This window comes from Ovis aries, chromosome 18 (genome assembly GCF_016772045.2).
Source record: "Ovis aries strain OAR_USU_Benz2616 breed Rambouillet chromosome 18, ARS-UI_Ramb_v3.0, whole genome shotgun sequence".
Classification (NCBI taxonomy): Eukaryota; Metazoa; Chordata; class Mammalia; order Artiodactyla; family Bovidae; genus Ovis; species Ovis aries.
The window spans coordinates 44,220,023-44,244,292 of NC_056071.1; the positions used below are offsets into that span (position 1 = coordinate 44,220,023).

The window sequence follows — 24,270 nt, forward strand, 5'->3', positions numbered from 1 at the left end:
CAACTCAAGTAGAAAAGCATGCTGGCACCAGACAATACTTGCTGGAGAGAGAAGGACTCTCTAATGTCCTTCTGAAGAGCAGGTCTGAAGGACAATTGAAAAAGGAAATCCTTCTAATGGCCAGATCCTAGGACTGGCAGATGTGAGTTAGGAATTTACTTTGCTAAGAGCCAAGAAACAGATTTGGGGTATTTATTTTAGGGGCAGACCCATGATCAGTTAATGATCCTATTTTCTAAGTTTCTTCCCCACCTCTTAAGTCATTCCCCTTTTTCAACTGATCCTTTTTGTTGAGGCTTCTCCTATTGTATTGCTGATGTAATGGTAGTGAAACGTGCCAGTAAACCCAGAGGTGGTCATTCTGACAGAATGGTGATTATGAACACCAGATGGAGACTGAAGGGCAGGCATTTGTCGCTTTTTCTGTAATACTGGATCACATTAAGCAAGATTATAGACCTTAGTGGAAACAGCTCATCCACGTGCCATTCTTGGGAATAGTTTTAAAGTCCCCCCCACCTTTTTTTTTTAACCAGATGACTCCATTTTCAAGGCTTCCACAAATGGTGGTTCAAGGTCGTGTGTACATGGCATATTCCTATGAAAAGGTCCTGCCCCACCAACCTGGCCACAACTGAATGAGACCCCTGATCCCACTGACATTCAGCCTCTAAAGGACTTAAAGGTAAGAAACACAGAGACAGGTAAGCAAGTGGCGGTCCATGGAATTGTGAGGTTCTGTAGAGCTGGGTTCAGAACATGCACCATGGAGGTTCAAAGGTCATGGGGACAGGGCTAACAGATCACTGGTGTGAGGAAGCAGAAATGAAGAGACCTTCAGGGGAACCAGTATATAGAGAGAATAAAACAGATGCGTAGGGGATTATGAGTAAGAGAAAAGGAATGAGGAGGAGAAAGACAGAAGGCAAGAGACAGAGAGGGAGAGCAGAGAGGAGGGCAGAGACAGAACTAGACAGAGCCAGAGGCAGATAGAGACCCAGCGAAAGAGATGAATGAATCCGCTGGTGACTTTCTGGATGCCACAATGTCAAGCTATACTTCCTGCAATAAATTCCATATTTCTGATCCTTTTTAATAATTTTGCTTTACAAGCTTTTTTAGGCAGATTTCTGATTCTTACAACCAAACGATTCTTGAGCGAAATATCTGCTCCTTGATTATAGCTGCTTTAAAACTTTTTTTTAAACTGAAGTATAGAGGATTTACACCATTGTGTTCTGGGTGTACAGAATAGTGATCATCTGCAAATTATATTTCATTATAGGTTATTACAAGATAATTGGTCTAGTTTCCCATGCTGTACAGGGCTCTTATCCTTACTGCTTCTGTTTTACACATAGTGGTTCCCATCTGTTATTAATCCCACATCCTTAAATTGTCCCTTCTCACATCCCTCTCGCCTTTGATAACTGCAGGTTTGTTTTCTAGGTCCGTGAGTCTGTTTTGTATATATTCATTTATATTTTTTTTAGATTTCACGTAAGTGATATTATTTGTCATTCTGTGTTTCACTTCACTAAGCGTAATATCCTCTAGGTCTACGCATGTTGCTGCAAATGACAGTTACTCCATTTTCTTAGGGCTACGTAATATTCCACTGTATATACACACATCATCTTCAGCACTGTTGATGGGCACTTAGGTTGCTTCCGTTTCTTGGCTATTGTATATAATGCTGCTGTAAGCACTAGGGTGCATGTATCTTCTTTGGTGTGTTTTCTCTGGAAGTATACCCAGGAGAGGAGTTACAGGATCATATGATAGTTCTCTTTTTAGTTTTTTTAAGGAACCTCTGCAGTACCACACCAATTTACATTCCAAACAACAGTGTATGAAGGTTCTCTTTTCTCCACAGCCTCTCCAATATTTGTTCTTTTTAATGACAGTCATTCCGACAGCAGAGTTATCCCATTGTGGTTCTGATTTGCATTTTGCTAATAATTACCTAGGAAATAACAATGTTGAGTATCTCTTCATGCACCTGTTGACTATTCTGCCTTCTTCAGAAAAATGTCTGTTCAAGTTGCTTGCCCATTTTTTGATTGGATATTTTGATGAGTTCTATGAGCAGTCTAGATATTTTGAATATTAACCCATCAGTCACATCCTTTTGCAAATGTCTGCTCCCATTCCATGTTGTCTTCTTGTTGATGGTTTTCTGTGCTTTGCAAAAACTTGTAGTTTCACTAGGTTCCATCTGTTTGTTTCTTTTTATTTCTCTTGTATTGGGAGACTGATCCAAGAAAATATTGCTACAACTTATGTTAAAGACTGTTTCACCTATGTTCTCCAGTTTTATGGTTTCATGTCTTATATTTAGGCCTTTTAACCATTTTTATTTTTGTATACTCTATGAGGAAATGTTCCAGTTTCACTTGAAGAGACTGGCTTTTCTCCACTGTATATTCTTGCCTCCCGTGTCAGTGATTAATTGATCATAGGTATGTGGAGTCTTCCCGGTGGCTCAGATGGTAAAGCGTCTGCCCGCAACACGGGAGACCCGGGTTCGATCCCTGGGTTGGGAAGATCTCCTGGAGAAGGAAACGGCAACCCACTCCAGTACTCTTGCCTGGAGAATCCCACGAACGGAGGAGCCTGGTAGGCTACACCCCATGGGGTCGCAAAGAGTCGGACACGACTGAGCGACTTCATTTTCACTTTCATGTGGGCATTTAAATGTTTAATTTGCAACTATGAAAATATATGTACTGCCTAATATAAAACTGGGGCAGTCCAAAGAGGGGAGGTGCTCAAGGAAAAGGACTATGTAAGCTGTAATATCTTAACTACTTTCCAAAGACTTAGTTTTAGTCAACAGTAATAACATTTACTAAGCACTTCCTTTATGTCAGACAGGCTCAAAAGCTGTACATGCATATCTCAACTATTGTTCATTACAAATGTAGGATGTATTCTAACATTTTACAGATAAGGAAATTAAGGCCCAGTGAGAGGTTAAGTAACTTGTTTAAGGTCACATAATCAATAAGAGAATAAAAGGTATGTGTGTGTGCTGTGCTCAGTCTTGTCTGACTCTCTGAGACCCCATGAACTGTAGCCTGCCAGACTCTTCTGCCCATGGAATTTTCTGGGCAAGAATAGTGGAGTGGGTTGCCATTTCCTTCTCCAGGGGATCTTCCCGACCCAGCGATGGAACCCACCTCTCTTGAGCCTCCTGCATTGACAGGCGGATTCTTTACCACTGCACCACCTGGGAGAAGGCAATGGCACCCCACTCCAGTACTCTTGCCTGGAAAATCCCATGGACAGAGGAGCCTGGTAGGCTGCAGTCCATGAGGTCGCTGAGAGTCGGACACGACTGAGCAACTTCACTTTGACTTTTCACTTTCGTGCATTGGAGAAAGAAACGGCAACCCACTCCAGTGTTCTTGCCTGGAGAATCCCAGGGACGGGGGAGCCTGGTGGGCTGCCGTCTATGGGGTCGCACAGAGTCAGACACGACTGAAGTGACTTAGCAGCAGCAGCACCACCTGGGAAGCCCTAAAAGGTATGATCTATTTATTTAGATTAAATTGACACTTGGAAAAGAATATATGCACTTAAAATTCATTTCAAACTTTTACTGAATGCCTATTATGTACAAAGTACTGTTTTAAACTAAAACTGGTTAACATCAATGTTAAAAATACAAAGTCGTCTTAAACATCACTATTCAAAATAAATCTTCCTTTCTGTGATAAACACACATACACACAAAGATGTACTTTCTAATTAAGGTTTTCAATTTTCAAAATACCTCCTTTAAAACAGAAGGGAATAAATTCCAACAATGCTACTTTCAACGCATTAACTATCTTAAAGTATACTGGAATATTTGAAGACTGCTTGCAACAAAATGGACTCACGTGAAAATGAACCTTGATTTCAGAGGTAAGTCTACTATTAATAAAAACACTGCAATTAATTAAATAGATATGTAAGTTACACACATATCTAAAAAAATAAAATGACAATGAGAAGGAGAGGAGTTTTTCATGGAAGGTGACGTGTCCCCATGGATTCTGTTTCTCTTGATTTTCTGAGCAGAGCTTGTTTGAGGGCGCTAATTTTCTCATCAAGTTCAGCCAGTGAATAGTTCTGCTGTAAACAATAACACAAATTGCCGAGTAAGACTTTTAATGAAGGTAACCTGCTAAATGTACTATATAAATACATAAAATATCCAAAAGCATGGTAAATAACTCTCATGAGAATAATTTTTAAATTGAACCATATATGTTGACTATGCTATAAATTTAAAGGCATAAAACAACAAGGCTTAAGTATTTCTTACTTTTCGTAATTTCTTAATTTTCTAATGACTAAGCTATCTTGGACCTTTTCTACTTTGAAAGGGTCATAAAAACATTTTTTCAACTGCCTATTCTCATAGTCAATAGTAAAAAGGAAAAGTTTTAGTTTAATTGGTTAAAGTAACTGGGAATTCTCTTTTGATAGCCAAGGTAGTTGATTGCAGTTAATCTAAAAAAAAAAAAAAGTGGACACTCAAATTTCAAAGTTTTACAATTAAAAATAGAAGGGGATCAAGATTGCAAAGGATGTGGAGCTCACCTCCGCAAACAATCAAAATATACATGTGGAACAACTATCACAGAAAATTAACTGGAAATGGCAGAATTATACAACCAAAGCTGCAAGAAAGATCTCTACGAAACCAGGTAATACAGAAAAACCAAACATCAGGTCAGAACTTGTGCCCCTGGGATGGATATGTAAGGAAGAGAAGGTTTCCAAGGGAGGAACGCTGGCACTGGGGAGGGAGCAAGCAGGCTAAGCCATAATCTGGGAATTCCAGTCCTGGGGTCCTGCACAGGGGCGACAAGCCCCCACACCTGCTGGGAAATCCACTGCGACAGACAGAAGGGCTGGTGAAGCCTAGACTCTACAGCGAGGAGCACTTGTGCTGGATTCCCAATAATCATGGTGCAGAGAGCCTCGCACTGGCAGATGCTGCCTTGCTAGATCTCTCAATCTAAAGAGGTGAACACCGCCAGCCTCCTTCACTCCATACCACAGCCTGCTAGATCTGGGCCAAACAAACACTGGGAAAAGACTGTTCAGCTATGCAGAAACAGAAAAGGGTGCCAAGAGTATGACTGGGGTGGGAAGGAGGTGGCCACTGTCAGAGCACTCAGGAACACAGTGGTTTGTCTCCCAGCATGTCCACTCCACACTGCAGCTTAGAGTTGAGCTTTGGGCACTAACAGAAGAGCCACAGAGAAAGTCCAAATCCTGGACAGCAGAGCAGCCACCTCAGTTCCTACACTCACCATGCTCTGGCCTCCTCCATACCTTTGCACTAGATCTGGGACAAATACAAAAATAAGCCACAATAAAGGAATGAAATTTTGCCATTTGCAACCATACAGATGGACCCGGAGGGTAATATGCTAAGTGAAGCAAGTCAGACAGAAAAAGACAACTGCTGTATGATAACACTTATATGTGGAAAAAGAACAAACTACCAGTGGGGAGAGGGAAGGTGCAAGATAGGAGTAGGAGCCTAACAGATACAGGCTTCTATGTACGAAATAAGCTACATTGACATACTGCACAGCACATGGAATATAACCAATATTTTATAATAACTAAGTGGAGTATAACCTGTAAAAAATAATCTATTAAATGTTGAAATGATAATACTGGATAAACATAAAATTTTAAAGATTCAATTAATACAGTAGTACTGTGAACAGGGGTGGACTAAAGTTAACTTTGCCAGACACCTTTTTTGACTTAGATGCTAATTAGCGGTATCTGCAGAAGGAAAGCGGGTGAAATTTAAATTGAACATTTATTATTTTTCAGCATTTTGTAATTGATACTTTCTTCTACAGTTAACATCTGGATAGATTTTAAATAGTTATCTGACCCTTCTGAGTCATTCCATGCCCTTAAAATAACACATTAATTTATGCTGCCCTTTTTTTCCAGTCCTAAATCCCAGGATATGACCTAAAAGCAACCACAGTAGAAACTTTTATTAATAAGAAAGGTATAAAACCAAACTATTTCAGAAACCAAAATAAAAATATAGTAACTTACTTGAGGTGGTTGAACTTTTCTTCTTTTTCCAGAAAAGTTCTAGATTAAAAGTAAAAAAAGTAATCAATACTTAGAAAATCTAAATAATTTTTCTTTATAGATGAGTGAACAAAAATAAGGAGAACCCTGGCAGAAATAAAGCCCACAAACTCACTGAGCACTATCTGTAACTGACACCTCCTTTTTTCCACTTTGGAAGTTACCCTCCAAAGATGGTATTAAAAGTATAAGTGGTAATGTTAGAACAACATGCTTGTCCCTGGCTATACACAACTATACTTCTGCTGTTAATTTCCACCTTGTACTGAAGCTTAGTGATTATGGTAAGAGGAGCTTTGTGGATCTTCTACTTAGATTCCTTTCTTAGAACATTCCTATCCCAGGATATTGAACAGGTGAAGCAATAGTCAGAGACAAACAGAATGTGGAATACCAGGCAGCAGGGTGAAAACAGTCATATACACCCTTGACTATAATGGGCACTGTCTATGTGACTCAGGGGACTAATGATTCCACTCCACTGGTTGTCAGTGACCACAACAGGCAAGGGCCCAGTTCTGGCCAGCAATTAAGGAGAGGTCAGCTGGGAATTAGGGAAGAGCTTCTGGAAAAAACTTCCTCACTTCTAAGAGAAAGCCATCTAGGAGGCAGTTCTTCCGGATGCTGTTGTCATCTGGACAGGACACCAGAAAACACGGTAGCTACCTTACCATCTGCCTGGGGAAAAAGTCAGCACCAAGCAGAGCTGAGAGGGGAAAGAGCTCAGTTCTTTGACAGTCACGATTTAGCCCAATAAATTAATTTGCCGTAAAGACTGCATTACTGTTGAACTTCCTGTGTTGTAAGAGTATTTCCATACTGTTCAAGTCAGTTTGAGTATAAATTTCTATTACTTGAAGCTAATAACATTTTTTCACCAACATGCTGCTGTGCGTTTTTTTAAACCCTGATCTAATAAATGATTGCTTGACTTTGTTCTTAGTTTCACAGACCTACAAGGCCTTGAATGGCAAATTATATTAGCACATTAGTACATCTGACAAAGAAACTGTCAACACAGGCAGTAAAATTTTCTCGTGAACATCTGCAACCATGAAGATTTAAAGCTGTTTTCAAAGAATACTGAGGTATGCCTCTTATCAGTAGTTTCTAGTAAGTGGGAAATCGGTAAGTGTTGGAATAATTAAATATGGAAGTGCCTATATAAACACGCTTCTTCTTTTGCCAAACTGAGCAGGATACTGTTGTGGGGCCTGTGGGCAGGTAAGGGCTCAATTTTGGTGCCCACTCAGTCTCAAACTTTCCCAAGAGGTGGCTTTTGACACAGCGATGAAAACATACTTCCCCTTGTTTTCCTAACAGCTTAACCTGTAAAATATGGCCAGTTTCCATGTCACTGAGCAATCAGATTAATGTATCATGAAACCAAAGTGGGAAGTATCAGAATAAGGCCATCAGTGGTTCAATGACTTAAAAGAAACCCATGCTCTGAGGAAACTTAGTGGTAAGGAGACCTCTTTCATGACCAATCCCTTTCTTTATTTCTAATCAGTTGTAAAGGGTAACCGATTATCAAGGGTGACAGGGGGAGTGCCTTTAACGTTTCGTCCCTTCTAGCCCCACTGCCCTGTTTCAGACCTCTTTGACTCCAAACTCTAACTCATGCTTTCACAATGCCACCAGACAGAAACCCATTCAAGGTTTCTCTTTCTCAAAAACTTAATTAACTCAGTGCTCCCTTCTCCCCACACTTCCCTTTAGAACCAGGACTTAACCATTACGGACTAGAGTTACGATTCCATCTAATCAGTGCTTTCAAACAAAGTCAACATACCTTTAAAAATCCCATAGTTAACTATCGGCCAAGTCCTATCCATTCATTTGCACATTTATGTAATGCCTGCTACATTCTGTGTTCAAAGATGAACAAGACAGTTCCTGCCCTTCAGGGGCTAAAAATTTAGTGTGAAAAACAGACACATAAACATGTAAGTGATAAATGCTATCAAATGAACAAAGTGCTATGGAAATATACTCGTGAAGAATATTATACGTACTGTTTTCCAGGGTCATAATTTAAAAATCAGTAAGTAATTATCTGGAAATACTCATAAAGATTGTATCTTTTAAATGGTCTGTTAAGCAATGCACTCAAAAATTTTAAAACATTACTAACATTCAAATTTTTCCATGTTGAATGTGAAGGGTAAAGATCTTTAGAACTACCACATTAAAAGTTTAAACATATACTAATCTTTGTTGTAATTCCTGCTTTATAGACATTAACTTTTTTGGAGTTTTATGTCTGTTTCATAAATGAAAAGAACTTTATATAAGCTAGTTTTTTTTAGGAACCAAATATAATTTTATATCATTTTCCTGTTTCCCTTTTCATATGCTGTGCTGCACGGTTACCCATGATAATCTCTATCCGACTGTGTTCAGAATTTACCTACATGTGAATCTGGATTTAGATACATTTCATTTAAAAACTTTTCAGAAATTTGATTGCTAACAAAAGTTCAATCCTTAGGAAATTTAATGGGTTCAATTTTCCTTTACTTTCTACCTTTGGAAGCTTCTTCAACAGTCTATAGGAAAAAAAAAAAAAGAGTCTACAGAAAAGACATGAAAAATTATGCAATTGCCATTATGAGTGCTCTCAGCAACAGGAAAGTAAGAGTGTGAATAGTGTGCTATGTCATCTGCAGGGTGTGTGTTAATCTCCTCTCACACACAAGGACAGGTCTAGGGCTGGTTCCATTCTGAGAAAGGAATGCAGCTCCTATAGCTGGGACATTCCTCTGTTATGGAAGGGTGGGTATGAAATCTTTGCCTTTGAGTCTGTACCATACATATTCAGAGGTTTTAAGGACAAAACCAGTTTGTTTAAACATTTCAGTGTTTTGTGCTTGTAGCTATTAACTTGGATATGTCATTTCAAATACTAATCTAGAAATGATCCCTCTAATCAAATATATGTTGTTTAACATATTTGGAAAAACAATTTTTTAAGCACTAGTTTTATTACAAGTGTGACAACCCCACACATACAGGCCAATCCTGTTTACATTTATAACACTCCCTGCCTCTGAAGTTAGTTTCAGGCCTCGAGCCTCTGACAGTCTCAATGTTCTTACCCATTCTATCTATCACATCTATATTGTCTCTCCCAATTATATCAAGTGTTAAGTCCTACCTACATCTTCAAAAGTTTACCTGATACTTCTAACTGCATATCCTGCTGACTATAAGTCCACATTTCCTCCCAAAATATCTCCTCCTCCAGATTTTATTTCTACCAATGATAGTATTATTTTTCTAAGCAAAGACTGGACTCATTCTTGCTACACAAGAATGTAGCAACTTCTTCGCCAACTTTTCTTTCCTACTGTTGATGGCACTAACCTTTTCTATTCTTGCTCTCACGTCCTTGTTTCAGGATCACATTTCACATTTAAGCTGGTATAATACTCTCTTCTTCTTTAGTCTCTCCCTTTTCATATATCTTATAGAACATTCATCTTATATCAGAGGAACCTTCTACCATTTGCACAAGTCATTTCCCTGCTCAAAAATTTTCACAGCATGTAAAGCTTAAATTTCTTTTAAGGTCTTCTATAATCTATTTCTACCTCTTTAACTAAACATTCTACCCTGTGTATAAAGAATCCCTCAAAATAAGATTATGATTTGAAGGGGTTGTTCTTTTGTTAATTAAATTTAGTAACAGAGATATGTTAAGCTTTTAAAATCCGAATCAGAGAGAAAAAGGAAAGACTGAAGGGCCAAGATCCACTGAAGGTATGTAATTCTATAATACTCTCTTTTAAGATAAGTTCTATTGTTAACAAGAATTATATTAACAAGATATGAAAATGAACTAGAAAAAATAACCTAAGGATTTCTTAGTGAAGGCAGCTTGAATGGGAAAAACTTATGGTGTGTTACTGTAGGAAAAGGCATACAATCTCTATGAAGTTTCCTAGGAAGAGGCAAAGGAAAATCTTCAAGATGGAAAGGCCTTTGCAATTATGTAGAACCACCAACAAATCTCAAATTAGAGGAGAAGGCCAGAGGAGTTGTACAACTTACCCATGTTTATACAGCTACCTCTAAATGGTTTCTGAAATTAAATAAATGCTCATGTTTACTGAGGTTTTACCTTGCACTACACAGCATGCTAGGTGCCTGACTGGCATTATCTCATCTAATCCTTGCTTCAGCCCTCAGTACTTTAATCAGCCTCATTTTATATTGGAGGGAAGTAAATCACTAAAACTCTCTAAAATGATTGAGCTTTAAGATTCACTGCTCTCTTTGGTTATTTGACTTACCTTCCTCATCTGGAAATATTCCTTTTTTGTATCTTACTCTAATACCAACTTGAAACTTTGGAAAGATCACTGTTATTCCTACAATAATCCTGTTTTCACCAGTGACTTATTGAGTTTCATCATGCTAATTGAGTTACTTTACATAATATTTCAGAAATAGGAGTTTTAGTAAATTTCATTAAAAATTTAGTAAATTTAAAAATTTAGTTCACTTTTACTTTAGTTCTTTCAAATATGGCATTGCTTCAAAACACACACACACAAAGCGCAAAAAAAGGCAGGTGTTATGTATAATCACCCCAGAAGACGGAGGAAAATTACACAGTGAGCCCAGGATCAGTTGTCTGAAAGATGCTAATATGACAAAGATACTTTCAGCACAGATTGTTTTTTAGTGTTCTTGGAAAAGGAGAAAAATGAAGACTAGTCTTTCAGAAAGTCTACAGAGAGAGAGATTAAAGAGGCAGAGGGATAATGGAGAACAAGGCCCCAGAGGAAGCCTCTGTTTTACAAGACAGCAAGTTCAGAGCAATAGGGCTATTCAGGCTGATTTATTATGCCACAAAAAATGGCTTAAATTTGAGAATTTAGGTAATGTGCCATGACGTAACTCTTCAAAAAAATTATGTCCATAATATAACATTAAAAATCTCAATCTTTAAAGAACAAGATAACTCTTTACTCAGAACTATGTTCATTCATCACTGAACTATTAAAACAGTTTTTTGCTCCCAGCAGATCTATGAGTGAATTGTTATATGATAAAAAGAATCCTAAAATAACACTTATTTTTTTCTTAAAGACACTTATACTTACTATAGATTGAAAATATTCAGGAGAGATGCCTTCCAATTCAAGGATTTTGTCCTCAAGTTTTTTAATTCTCTGATAAATGTCTCTTGGCACTGGACCACCTACATACATTAAAAGAAACTGAGATATTATTGGATAATTCTTCTTACAGTTTTATCCTTAAAATACCATGCAAAGACACTTATGCAAAAGAATGGGAACTATTTAAACTTAAGAAAATAAATTAACAGGAGTAAAACAGAATGAAATCTTTAGCAAACATTTTCATATTATACACTATGGGATATATTATTGTACCACGGTTCTCCCCAAACCCTATTTATGCTTCCTATGTTGCTAGGCATGTTGTTTTATGATAAGTTCACTTGATATTTCATAGTTCCCACACAAAACAACTTGTATCTCTGACAGACTCTGATACTTACTTAGGAGGAGAAAAATGCATAGTGACAAGTGACAATTCAGTGGTTGCAATATGTCATATTTTCTTCAATTTAAACCTCTCCTTACATGCCATATTTTCTCCTTTAACTGAGAAGAACTTTTTATAAAAAGGAGCTTTACCATAATTCTTAACTAACTTTCTAGGGAGGGGATTGGTAAAATTAAGGTTACTGAGATTTCAAGGCTATGATTACATCCCAAGTTCTTCCATTCCTCAGCACCCTCCAATGCAAACATTCTGGTCAAAAGTACCACCTCGCTCTGGATTATCATAACCTCCAAACTGGTCTAGTTGATTCTGCTTTGCATACTTAAAGTCTGTTCACAACACAGCTGCCAATGATCCTTTAAAAATGTAATTCAGATAGTGTTAGTTCTCTGCTCAAAACCTTCCAACACCTTCACACCTCACTCACATTAAAAACCAAAACTTTTACAGTAGTCTACAAGGTCCTATACAATTTGGACATTGTCCCCACATACCATTTCAGCTATTTGATCTCTTTTTTCTGTTATTCAACTAGGCCAAGTACTCTTATAGCTTCAGCACTTGTGGTTCTCTCTACCTCTGTATTCACAAGGCTAGCTCTTGCCAACTTCAGGTCTTGGCTCAAAAGTTACCGTATCAGTAAAGCCTTCTGTGACCGCTCTTTAAAAAATACCAGAGCTACCACTTCCCCCTACCCAACACTCCCTCCCTTATTTTTCTCTAAACCCACTGACATTCTATATATTTTGCTTATATATTGCCTGTTTCTCCACTCTAATAATATAAGCTCTAAGAAGGCAAACTTTTTTGTTTTGTTCATTGGGTATGGCTGTGCAGCCTGTGCACTGCACAGACCTAGGAAGCATCAGTTCACAGACTGCACAGGCACTCAATATGTACTGATGAATAAATACATTAGATAATCATTATGCAATTAATATTCACATCCAAAGTATCAACTTGTTAAATACAAAAACTCTAGACATATGTTTTTTTCTGAAAACTTCTAATTTTTAGGAGCTTGGTTTTTCCTGCTCTTGAATAAAGGAAAATGAATAACTTACTCATCTGACTTTGCTCCTGCTGCTCCCTTTCCCTAGAATGTCCTCTGCTGCACCTCTGTACCTTTCAAGAACCAGTTCAAGCTTCACTGGATCAACAAAGCACTGCCTGAATCTCTTCACAAAGAGGCTCCTTGAGCCCCACCATAACCTTCCTTTAACATCCCCCGTCACTATTAATCTTTCTTCCATAGATTATGAAGTCCTCGAAGCCAGGAACTGCGATTACATCATCTCAGTATCCCTCCTGTCTAAAACAGTGCTTTGCGTATAGTAGGCATTCAACAGGTACTTCTCAAAATTAGCTACTGGATACCATTAGATTTAATAAACCAGTCAATCGTATTATACCGTTGTAGTTTTAAATTAGTTCTGGGAGAATTAATTTTAATGCGTATCTCTTATTATCCTCAATGGTTTACTCATTCTCTTATTATCTTCTACCTCCATCCACAAAGACACCAGCTAGACTGGATTTAGAAATTCCCTGAACCATATTTTGTGCCTCTGTGCATAATGATATTTATAAGATAGAATTGACAGGATCTGATGACTAAATGGGGAAGGATACTGAGGCTTTCTAGCCGTTAAGTTCTACGTTTGATTTCTAGTTTCCACTTACTACATTGGGCATGCTGCTTGAGTTCCCAGAACTTCAGTTTCTTTATCTGACAAGGGTAACAGCACCAACACCTCACAAGGTAGTTAAATATTAAGTGAACTGATATATGTATAACACTTTCAGAGTGACTGGCACTTAATAAACGTTAGTCACTTCCCCAATGGCAGGTCTTTATTTAGATGCTTGTCTTCACTGGAAAATCTTAAAGGACGAGGATCACACCTTTTAATACTTTGTACCTAGCACAGTATGTGATAAGAATGAGAGAGATGGCCAGGGTTAAGTTATGAAATTGACAGAAGTGTAAGGGGAGGAAGAGGAACCCAACCACATGAACTGTAAAGTCCTTAGGAGCAGGGACTATGCTTTCTTCATTTTTCTACCAATCAGAACAATGTTTTGTACATGATAAGCCCTCAGTGAAAATTAGGTGACTAAATGAATTGGGATTTCTTTAACCACCTGCAAAGGTACACTGTGGGCACTGCCAAGCACTCTGCTTACCCGTCTGCAGTCGCAAGTGAGCCTCGATATTCTGTAGCCGTTCCTCTACAGCCTGATTACCACAGTCTCGGAGCATGCTGTTAGGGTTATGACCCGACCCTTGAATTCCTTCAGATCTAGTCTGTGGTCCATATGTATTCACAACTCTAGAAACTAAGTTCAAAAGCTTTGAGTCTATTACATTTACATTTCAAAACTCATAAATTCTCTCTCCCAAATAGTACTATACACTCTTTTCATATCACAAACACATGTAGGAAGAAAGGCAAGATTTTTTAAAATAAATAAATAAAATTTAGATAGGAAAGTAATTTCTATTCCATTTTGCTTATAATTAGGAATAAGCTTCTGTCAATGATGAAAATATTATGTGGTGGATACTTACCTTTTACATGACTTTTAAACCCAGGGTAAGGAGTAAAAATCGCATCAGTTCTTGCACAACTATTTTCTAAGAAGAATTTAGATGAGTGTAAGTTTAAGTATATTCTTAACTTCAAATGTACATTTTGATAACCCTTCAATAATGCATATATTATTCATAGTCATAATCAGAGAACATCTAATCGTATCTAATGTCCGATTTATATACAGAAAAGTCCTCAACATTCAGTGGCATAATTTAATTTTTAACAAATACCAACATTCCTAAAGACCATCTGTGTCTTTGGAGAAAATAATTTATATATTATAGAAAGTTAAAAATGTCTAATCTAAAGAGATATTATTCAATTTCAACATAGAAATAAGCAAAGCTCAGTATTTTTACTCAAATATAAAAAATACAGCATTTGTGACACTGACTGCTCATCTAATTAGGGAACATCAAATAGAAAAGATTATGCATTTAATACATTTGTATTTCAGAATACCACACAAGACCTACAACACATACTTTTACACTTGCCTAGATTTTTGACGCTCATTTTTTTAAAATCCCTAAACACAAAAGCTATCTATGTCTTTCCTGACTACCTCTTTCAGAAAACATAATTTTAAGAAGGATACCATGTGAAAATTGGTTGCAAATTTTTTCTAAGAGGAAATGTATAATTTCTTTCAAGTTAGATATCAACAAATAAATTAGGGGAAAAGTTGGAATGATATTAATATATAAACATAAAATAATCTTTAAAATGATGTTAAGTAAAACCATGTACTGCAGTAAATTTCCTAAAAAATTCCCCTTGATTATTTTATAATAAAAATGGATGGTAAAAGATACTGAAAGAAAGTTCTTTTCCCTAGGGAATCTGACTTTAAAAAAAAACCTAATGTATGTATGTTGGTCAACTGAGAGGTCCTGAAAGGAACACATTATAATACACCTGAATTTTTTCAGTCTAAGTTTCCTTGAGATAGTGCTGCTGACACAAACTGTGGGAATAAAATTCCAAACTTGCTTATCTTTTATATATAGATACCAAACAGAGTCATTTTCTTTTTCTTTTTGAAACCTCAAAATATGTTTAAAGGGCCATCACGTCTCCATTCTCTTTCTACCATTTCACGGGGCTAAGGGTTAAAAAAAGAAGCTATCATCCATTCCAGAGCTATATTCCAAATACATAGATTAACTGACCCATTAGAGAGAAATTCAGCATGGTGTGAAGACATTGAATGTATGAGTGCTAGTCACTCTCCACAGCAATTCTTCCCAGCACTGTTTGGAAGCCAGCAAGGGATTGAATGGGCCAAGGAATCCTGCTGAGCATTTCAATTCTTGTCAATTTCTATCCCCTGGTGGTTTATAATAATAGAGTTAGCAGGGAGAACAGAGGAGTAACATTAGTGACACATGTGCTTGCTCCCTCAACAAACCCTTTCTCATGGGTTGCTTGCAGCTTGATCGTCGTACCTGAGATTTTGCCACGGCTGCACCTGTTCTGAAAAGCTAACAGTAAAATATACCAAATCTAGAGATACGCGTGTATAATGTTAATAATAGGAAAGGCTGAATTTAGGACCCACCTTGAGCCTGCTATTACTTCATTATGAAGAGAATCAGTGCACCAGTGTGGTGTGAGCCAATTCTAGGTTCATCTGACAATTCAGTATTCATAATAATTAGTCAAGAGATATTAGAGGCAACAAGAAAATGCCTCATCCCAATTAGGAACGCTTCTCCATAATTTTTTCTAAGAACTACTTGTTCTGATTATTACTGTGATGCCTGAATATGATCTATGCCAGTGCTTTGCAATTTTGTATTCTGCAGCATACCTGCAGATCTGTAAATACACTATAGCATCATGTGAAGAGGAAAGGAGATTCTGATGAAAAACGCAAATGTATGCACAGTTTGAAAGAAACGAAAGAAGCATAAGATACCACAGTCTTGATGACAAATTGGTTTTATCATGACATAAAACCTTTCAAACAGCTAAAGAGTAGTGAGAAAACTGCTCCCTCTTGAGGAGTATTAACTTTACTAAGTTTAACTTCATGTATTAATATAATTTCATAAGTACCTTTAGACTTAAAATTTATATAGCTCAGCTCCTTCTTACTAGTGTGACTGAGCAACCCGGTCATCCATACGTTATCTTCATTTCCTAAAGGAACTTTAAAACAATCTCTTCACCTGTGGTAAACATTTACCTTTTTAAGTTAGCATCTGATTTCTGTACAACCAAAATTAAAACCATTTTGCAATACACTCTATTATTAAACAGAAGAAAATTCTGCTGTCTTAGTTTCCAAATAAACCTGTGAAATAATTAAACTGCGTTCTTAATGTTATCCATTAAAAAAAAAATCATTAAAATCCTAAAAAAATTAACTTCTTCTAGGTAGTTACCTTGATTACAGTCAATAACATTGCAAAATTCCCTGACGTTGTTTTCATTGATTTCAGCTTGCTTTCTTTCAATAAATGCAGATATTCGTCTGTCAATCTGCAAACAATAAGTATATGCATCTTAATTCAAACATAGGAAAATTTTAAAAAATACTCCCTTGGCCCCCCAGAACCCAACTTCTTACTTCTGCTTTTCCAGCCTTTATCTGAACTACTTCTGGATCAAAATGGATCTGTGTCTTTTTCACATCTCCTAAATCACCGTCTTTGTGCTTTTCTTCCTCTTCCAGGTCTCCAGTGGGAAAGTTGGCATTTACTTCATTCTTGTTCCCTGTTTCTGTTTTTCCTATTTCTTCAACAACAGTTGTATTCTCCTCTTTAATCAGAGGCTGAAGTTTTGCTAAAAAAGGCTGAGAAGAACACAATTCCATCTGCTGAGGTTCAAACTGATCAAAATTAATCACATTTACCATATTTATATAAATTTCAGCTAAGTAAAAGCAATATTCAGTATCAATTAACTAAATATAAAAGGTTGGCATCATACATAGATCTGACCACATGTAAGTGTTTTTGCTGTTCTCTATTATTGTGACCAATATCATTTGCTATAAATCTATTTAAAGAAAAAAGGAAAGAGAAAGAAAACCTGAGGAAATTTAAAATTTTCTTTGAGGGAATCATTCTGTCACTCATCTTTTATTTTGTGCCAAATCAAAGCCTCAGCCTCTGGCACCAATGCCACTTAATTAACATGTCATTCAAATGCCTCCTCAGAACACTAAGGCTTAGTATTTTTCCTCCTTAACACAAGAGCCAGTGCTCTCACTCAGCAAAGCCCTGCATTAGCACTGTATCACTGGAGATTCTCCACTTGAAACTGCAGTTGGCCAAAGTGAATGAGAGAGCATAGACATGAAATATATAGGTGTTATGCTGAGTGAACACTCAGGCTTTTCCTGACATGACAAGATATCTTCTTGGGTCATGAATTTAAATTTTTAAAAAGAAAATGAACAAGGAAAAAAGAAAAACATTACCAAGAGCCATAGCTGAAAGAGGTAGATGCCTACAATACTAGTGGGGAATACAACTCTATCATGTAAATTATACTACAATCCCCTCCAACACACTCACACAAAATTAGGCCTCAACTGAGTCCTATAGCTCATTGCTTCCACCCTTCAAAACTATGGTTAACTATTACTTTTAACATGAAACAGTTAAAATTTCCCCAAAAGTCACTGAATAAAGGGCTGAAAATTGTCTACTCTACTAATCAAAACATACCAACACTTGTCAAAGTTCCAATTATTTTTTCATACCTACAATTTTGCTTCCTTTGTCTGCTATACCAAAAATTCTTCTGAATCCTTATAATATCTTAATGGCACTAAACTGACCAATCCAAACCTTTATGACACTTCATATTTTATACTTTGATTAGAGATAAACTGTAAACATCTATCAATAATAACTGCAAATATGTTCAGCTGGAAACTAGTAAGGTCATAATACTGTTTGGTTATTGAACTGAAATATTTTTTAAAATATAGCAATACTATTATAGATTAACAATTCAGTGTTGACTTTTAATATAAAGAATGAATTATTTTAAACTCTTAAGATCATAAAATAGTGACTGGCTACTTACTAATATGAGACATTAATGTCACAGAAATTACTTTCTTTTTAAAAACTATGCTGAAACTGTTTAATTGCAATAGACACTCCAGGATGTGTCATGCTGGGATAATGCCACTTCTTGAACCACTGAAAGCACTCCATGAGCCTCCAAACTCACCCAAGGCATGGAATCATTATCATAGCATGACACACACCTGCCGTGTCTTATTGCTTAATTATAACCCACCATAGATGCAACTGTATTGAATTTTCAGTGCAAGTCTGGAATCGAATAGAACTGCATTCATTCAGTTGTCACACCCACAGCAGCCCATTCGGCTATATTCCTGTAACTGTCCTGATCACTATGTAAATTAAAGATTTAGATCCAATCTGGCTGAAGTAACCTTTTATTAATAACAGTATTAATAAGGTGTTAAGACAGAACCTACAAATACTCCAGTGTACAATTTAGCTACAATTAATTTCTAGTCTCAGTATCGAGTTAACATTTTTAACAAGAAATTTACCTGTAAATATAAAACGTGTTGCTCAAGTGCACTAAAGAGAAAAGCGGGCTGGAATGCCGAGAGGCTCTGGAGCTTGTTCCAATCGATTGTAATTTTCACCACATCATCTCTGAGGTTAAGCTTTAAAGGGGCAAACCAGCAATATCACAAAAATTACATGATTAAGCTGTACATATGGGATTGTCACAAAAATAAGATTTCTATAGAATAACATGCCATTTAGATCAAAGTTCTCAAGTTTTTAATGATACATAAAAGTGCTCTACCTAGTTACCACTCCAAAAAGGCAAGAAAGGTCCAGTTCTCAGAAAAAAGCAGATGACATCTCTAATTCTTTTCTTGGGTCTGTGTAATGGGACCATCTCACAGGTAAAACTATCCAGGAAAGATGAAAAGATGAGGCTTTTTTTTTTTTTTTTAATAATTCAGTATCTGAAAACTTTTGGATAGGGGCCAACAAATGCTTGCCCTATTCAAAATCCTACTGCTTCTAGCTAAGAACATTAAATACAGGGGGAGGTACATTTATGAAAGTTCTGATTTCATAATTTCTGCATTTGTTTTTGTTAAATATGCACATAAATATGTAACAAATATATCATTCCTCTGATGTCTTCCGAATCACATTTTCATTGTTTTCAATTTTAACCAATTTTTTAAATTTAAAAATCAACTCATATATTCATATTCATATATATTATAAAGTCTGCAGCTACATGGCAGCATATGTTTACTTCAAATAAAAATTAAACTATTATTTAGCTGTGGAAATCTGAAATTTAAAAACAAATGTTTTTCCACAATAGTGAAATAAACAGCCAAAGACTGGATGGAAAGGTCAGACTCACTGCTAAACAGTATTTTCTAGTACAATGTAAGAGTTCATGAAAATTTCTCCTAAATTGGCTATGTATGGCCTATTACGATAAAGTTATACATAGAAAACTACCACAAACCTGAATATAAAATTAATACCAAGATGAGTCAACATTTCAGAGGGAAAGCCTCCATTTTTAGTATTTCAAGTGAATAAAAGTGAATCACTGTAAACATTTTTAGGGACACGTGTGTTATGGCATATATCCTGCATCACAGGATCAAGTTAACTCTTATTTTTTCAGAAATCATTTATTTAAAATTAGTCATGTTTTCTACAAAATAAGGACAAGTGTTCTATTAGTTAAGATCTTATGAACTGTGATTATAATAAAACAAAAAAAATGAATCACTGTACCAAAGAGATCCAAAGTTCCCCAAAAGGCACTATATGTATGAATGCTGTATGACAGAAATTTACCACCCTTTGACCAGAAATATTTAAAGTCCATATTAGACAAGTGTAAAGAAGTTTTGTGTAGGATGCACTGGCAAAAATTAGTTTGTTATTTTAACTAAATTAGTTTGTTATTTTATATTAAGAAAATCATATTAATCTTAATTTCTATTTTTTAGTGCTTATAAATGTTTCAACAGCTTATGCATGGAAGTAACCCATCACTATACTTTTACAGTTCTAAAGGAATCTATAATTGATTATAACAAACTTACAAATACAGTTTGGGGATAACGCAGGCAAATCCTCAACCAAAGCAAAGCATCAAATTTTCTAGAAAATAACTTATAGAAATTAAATTGAATGTCTGGATTATATTCTCATTTCAATTTAGCAGAATTATATAAACTTTCAAGTGCAAGATACTTGGTCTTTGAAGAAACCACATAACAATGCCACAAATTAACTTTAAAACTATCCCCAATACATCCAACTATTATTCAACAAATTCCCTATTAGTAATATATGAATTCTGTGCATTTTTACCTATAGAACTTGTAAACCATTCAGTCAAAAAGGTATTAGTCTGTCATTAATATGAACTATTTAAAATACACATTTCAGTAAAAACTTTATTACACTAATATAAAAATCCAAGTTAACAATAAATATTTCTTCAGCTTGGTAAAATGCAGCAACCAGAGGCAAAATCAGTATTCAATAAATTCAAAATCTGGGCTAGGAAAATTTTAACATCTGATTCTATGTTTCCTATTGAGGAGAGCTAATAACACAATGATACTATATAGAAGGAACTAGGCATTTTACAACATAGATTTTTTTAAATTTCTTAATCTTGTTTCAAAGGGAAATAGTTATTTCCACCAGGAACAATTTTATAAGTATAGTATTCTGGCTTTCAGTATCTTTAACAGTACATCTCAAAATATAAAGAGTATCACCAAATTGGCTAGCATTTAATTGATGAGATAATCTTACTTTTTGACAATCTTATTTAGTCTTATTTATGGCCCCTTTACTCTGTCATGAAAACTAACCAAATATTTACTCTCTAGATATTTTTGACAGGTGACATAAGTAAATTTTAACCACAGCACTATTTTTACCTACAGAATGTTTAAAATTTTTAAATGAGTTTTAAAAATTCAGTATGCAAACTATTTCAAAAGATAGGTTTAAATTAACGTTTTTAAAAAGTATCTCATCAGTGGTGGGGGGGTACTTTTGTAAACTTTAGGTGCATATAAACTTTTTAAATCTTGATATTAGGATTAAAAAAAGAAGTTCCAATGTCCACGCCATAGAAAGTTCTCCAACTTTTAAACCATTTACAGATCTTGAGTCTTCAGACTGAAATAATTACCCTAAGTCTTAAAAAATACATAAATAAAAGTTCTAAGTCCTTGACAAACTAATGAGTTTAAAAGTTACAACTTTTAGCTGACTCTATTAATAATCATCCCATTACTCCAAAATGAATGTTTAACTAAGACCAATGCTCTCTGTAAGTCAGGACAAACATTGAAATTTTTTTAAATACTGAAATAACCTTTTAAAAGACTGATTCACCATCTACCCAAGGCTTTTAAAAATAATTTTCACAAACACTCTATTTTCATAAAGGAAGTTACCGTTATGTTCAACGCAAACGCCTAAGTCCAAGATTTTTTTTAAAACATTTCTTTTTGAAAGCAGATAAACATATTTTCAAGCTGTTTCTCATTTAAAATTTGCTTTGCATTTACATCAGTAAACAGTGCTTTCAGTGCAAGCAGTACCTTTATTTAAGCTCCATTTTATTATGACATTTCGACAAAAGCTATTTACCAGCCAGTTAAACTAATAAATAGTTGAATTACGAGTTAAACAAATTGTGATGCAAGCTGTATTGACCAAAGGTAACTCAGCCAACTTTATGCTACAAACAGTTTAGGTTAATTCTTTTTCTCTTCCGCCTTGTTTTAAAGGGGAAGAGATGCAAGCTACGGCCAGAAGGAAAAAAGTAAACAAAAGCAAGTGACTCATAAGAGCAAATCACCCTAAAGAGGCGGAGAGAGCGCTATTCCAGAAATCTCAGGCCCTACGAACCTATCAATTTCTACAATGAATGAACTGGAGGAAAAACGATCCTGAGGCTCCAGGCGCCTCCCAAACCATCAGAGAAGCTCTTCCGTATCCAATCTCTCCAAGCCAGTTTCTTACCGAGCCGCGTTTTCACTTACACTAGCCTCATTCACTCATGGTGAGAAGAGCTGCAAACCTAGCCTGTCACCGGTCAGGATATAACCCGCGCGGCCATCCTCATTCAGCCCACAGGGTACCCGGCCCACGCTCCTCCCCCGGCCTCTGCTGCTCCAGCCGGCTCCCACACCCTGCAGGCCTCCGGTGGCCCCTGCCTCCGCGCAAGGGAAAATGGGAGGAGGGGCAGGCCTGTTCCCAGACCCCTACTCCACAGAGCATCACTCACTTGTCCAGCCAGGTTATGCAAGGAGCGGAAGACTTCGCAGACTATCTCTCGGGAGAGGCTGGGGCTGCAGCTCCGCTCCAGGCTCCTGTCACCGATCGTAGGGCGACTAAGCTCAGCGGCTGCAGCCATGACACTTTCTGAGGCTGCCCCAGCCAGCACCAAAGTGCGCTCACAACCCACCCCTCCCTCCATCGCCTCTGTCGCTCCGCGATGATGTCAAAACACTGCGTCTCTTTTAGACCAAGGCTTTGAGGACCCTCTGTGTGACTGACAAGCATCTGCCCCAATCAGGTTCCGCTGAGGACCGCGAGCGGATGATTGCCGACCTACGTGAGGCTGGCCACAGTATTTCCACTGGAGATTGGAATTGGTAGCCAAAGAGGGTTAGCTTCGTGAAGTCTACCTTGACCCAGATGTTAATGATGAGTATTGCTAGAGAAAACTTTTATAGTTAAATGTTAGTGATTTAGTCCCATATTAAAAGTTAAAATTTTAACATGGCCCTGTGGAGTGGCCTGGAGAAAGATCGCTCGTCAGGGATGCAGCGCTGCCAACGATTGTTTGTAAATATTGAGAACTTTTCCACATAGAATTGTCATAACTGGATAGAATATTTTCACCAATATTCAAATTAACATCACTAATTTTTCATTAGAGGAAGAAGATATAAAACAAAAATGTTTATGCCTCATTTATTATCAAGGGAATGTTAGATCTGCAAAGTAATTCTGTCAAGTTTTAAAACTGATGAATCAGTTGTTTTTCTCTGGGTAATAGGATAGAGACACTCATCCTAAAACTATTTCAATAAAGGGAAACACTGTCAAGATGATCCCAACAGGAATTTAACCCGAGTAAGCAATCGCATGCAACACAATCTCTGAAATCAGAATATACAAATCCAAATTGAAAATTGACAAAATGTTACTTATCAGATAACTTTGTTAAAAGATGCTTAGTTTGTAGTATTACAAAGTCTAACATTAAAAGTCTGTCCTGTGCAATTGAAGAAAAAAGTTTAGAAAGTTTTTAGTGTTAAAATCTGTTACGCTTGAACAATAAACATTGTCAGTATAGAGATAAGGGAGGAAGGATTTAATGTTCTAATAATCTAATGCCTTTAGAAGAAGCAGAGATGGAAACTTGCACAAAGTGTATTCTTCAGTTTTAGAGTAGTCTGAATGAAAGGAAAGGAATAAGGCACCAAGGAACTGGGATTAAGAGCAATAGGGGTTTTTAAAAAGCCTTTGACCTGTCCCTGCTGCTGCTGCTGCTAAATCGCTTCAGTCGTGTCCGAATCTGTGTGACCCCATGGACGGCAGCCCACCAGGCTCCCCCGTCCCTGGGATTCTACAGGCAAGAGCACTGAAGTGCTGTTGCCATTTCCTTCTCCAATGCATGAAAGTGAAAAGTGAAAGTGAAGTTGCTCAGTCGTGTCCGACTCTTCCCGACCCCATGGATTGCATCCCACCAGGTTCCTCCGTCCATGGGATTTTTCAGGCAAGAGTACTGCAGTGGGGTGCCATTGCCTTCTCCCTAAGTAAGTGTTAATCGCTCAGTCATGCCCGACTCTTTGCGACCCCATGAACTGCAGCCCACCAGGCTCCCCTGTACATGAGATTTTCCAGGCCAAGAATACTGGAGTGGGTTGCCATTTCCTTCTCCAAGGGATCTTCCCAACCCAGGGATTGAACCC

General features: G+C 36.8%; 1 protein-coding gene and 1 long non-coding RNA gene across 5 annotated transcripts in view; one reads left to right on the forward strand and one right to left on the reverse strand.

The window, feature by feature from the left end:
- The window catches only part of LOC121817108 (uncharacterized), a 113,685-nt gene extending 91,106 nt beyond the window's left edge, over positions 1-22,579 (forward strand). Inside the window, exons 3-5 of the long non-coding RNA XR_006056865.2 lie at positions 537-4,700; positions 7,070-7,214; positions 22,075-22,579. This is a non-coding gene — a long non-coding RNA (uncharacterized LOC121817108). The remainder of the gene's footprint in view (positions 1-536; positions 4,701-7,069; positions 7,215-22,074) is intronic.
- Positions 3,588-22,739, reverse strand: MBIP (MAP3K12 binding inhibitory protein 1). 4 transcript variants are annotated; one of them, XM_012098826.4, is made up of 9 exons: positions 22,575-22,739; positions 18,814-18,933; positions 16,843-17,067; positions 16,658-16,754; positions 14,243-14,308; positions 13,858-14,010; positions 11,241-11,338; positions 6,088-6,126; positions 3,588-4,119 (listed from the first exon to the last, which is right to left on the reverse strand). In XM_012098826.4, exons 1-9 carry the CDS (start codon positions 22,701-22,703, stop codon positions 4,015-4,017), a joined length of 1,032 nt encoding a protein of 343 aa, XP_011954216.2. In that variant the 5' UTR covers positions 22,704-22,739; the 3' UTR covers positions 3,588-4,014. The 4 variants fall into 4 exon arrangements, with proteins under 4 accessions (XP_011954216.2, XP_004017948.2, XP_042091237.1 ...); XM_004017899.5 differs by having other exon boundaries at positions 3,588-4,122; XM_042235303.1 differs by lacking the exon at positions 18,814-18,933 and having other exon boundaries at positions 3,588-4,122.
- Positions 22,740-24,270: the final 1,531 nt, after the last annotated feature.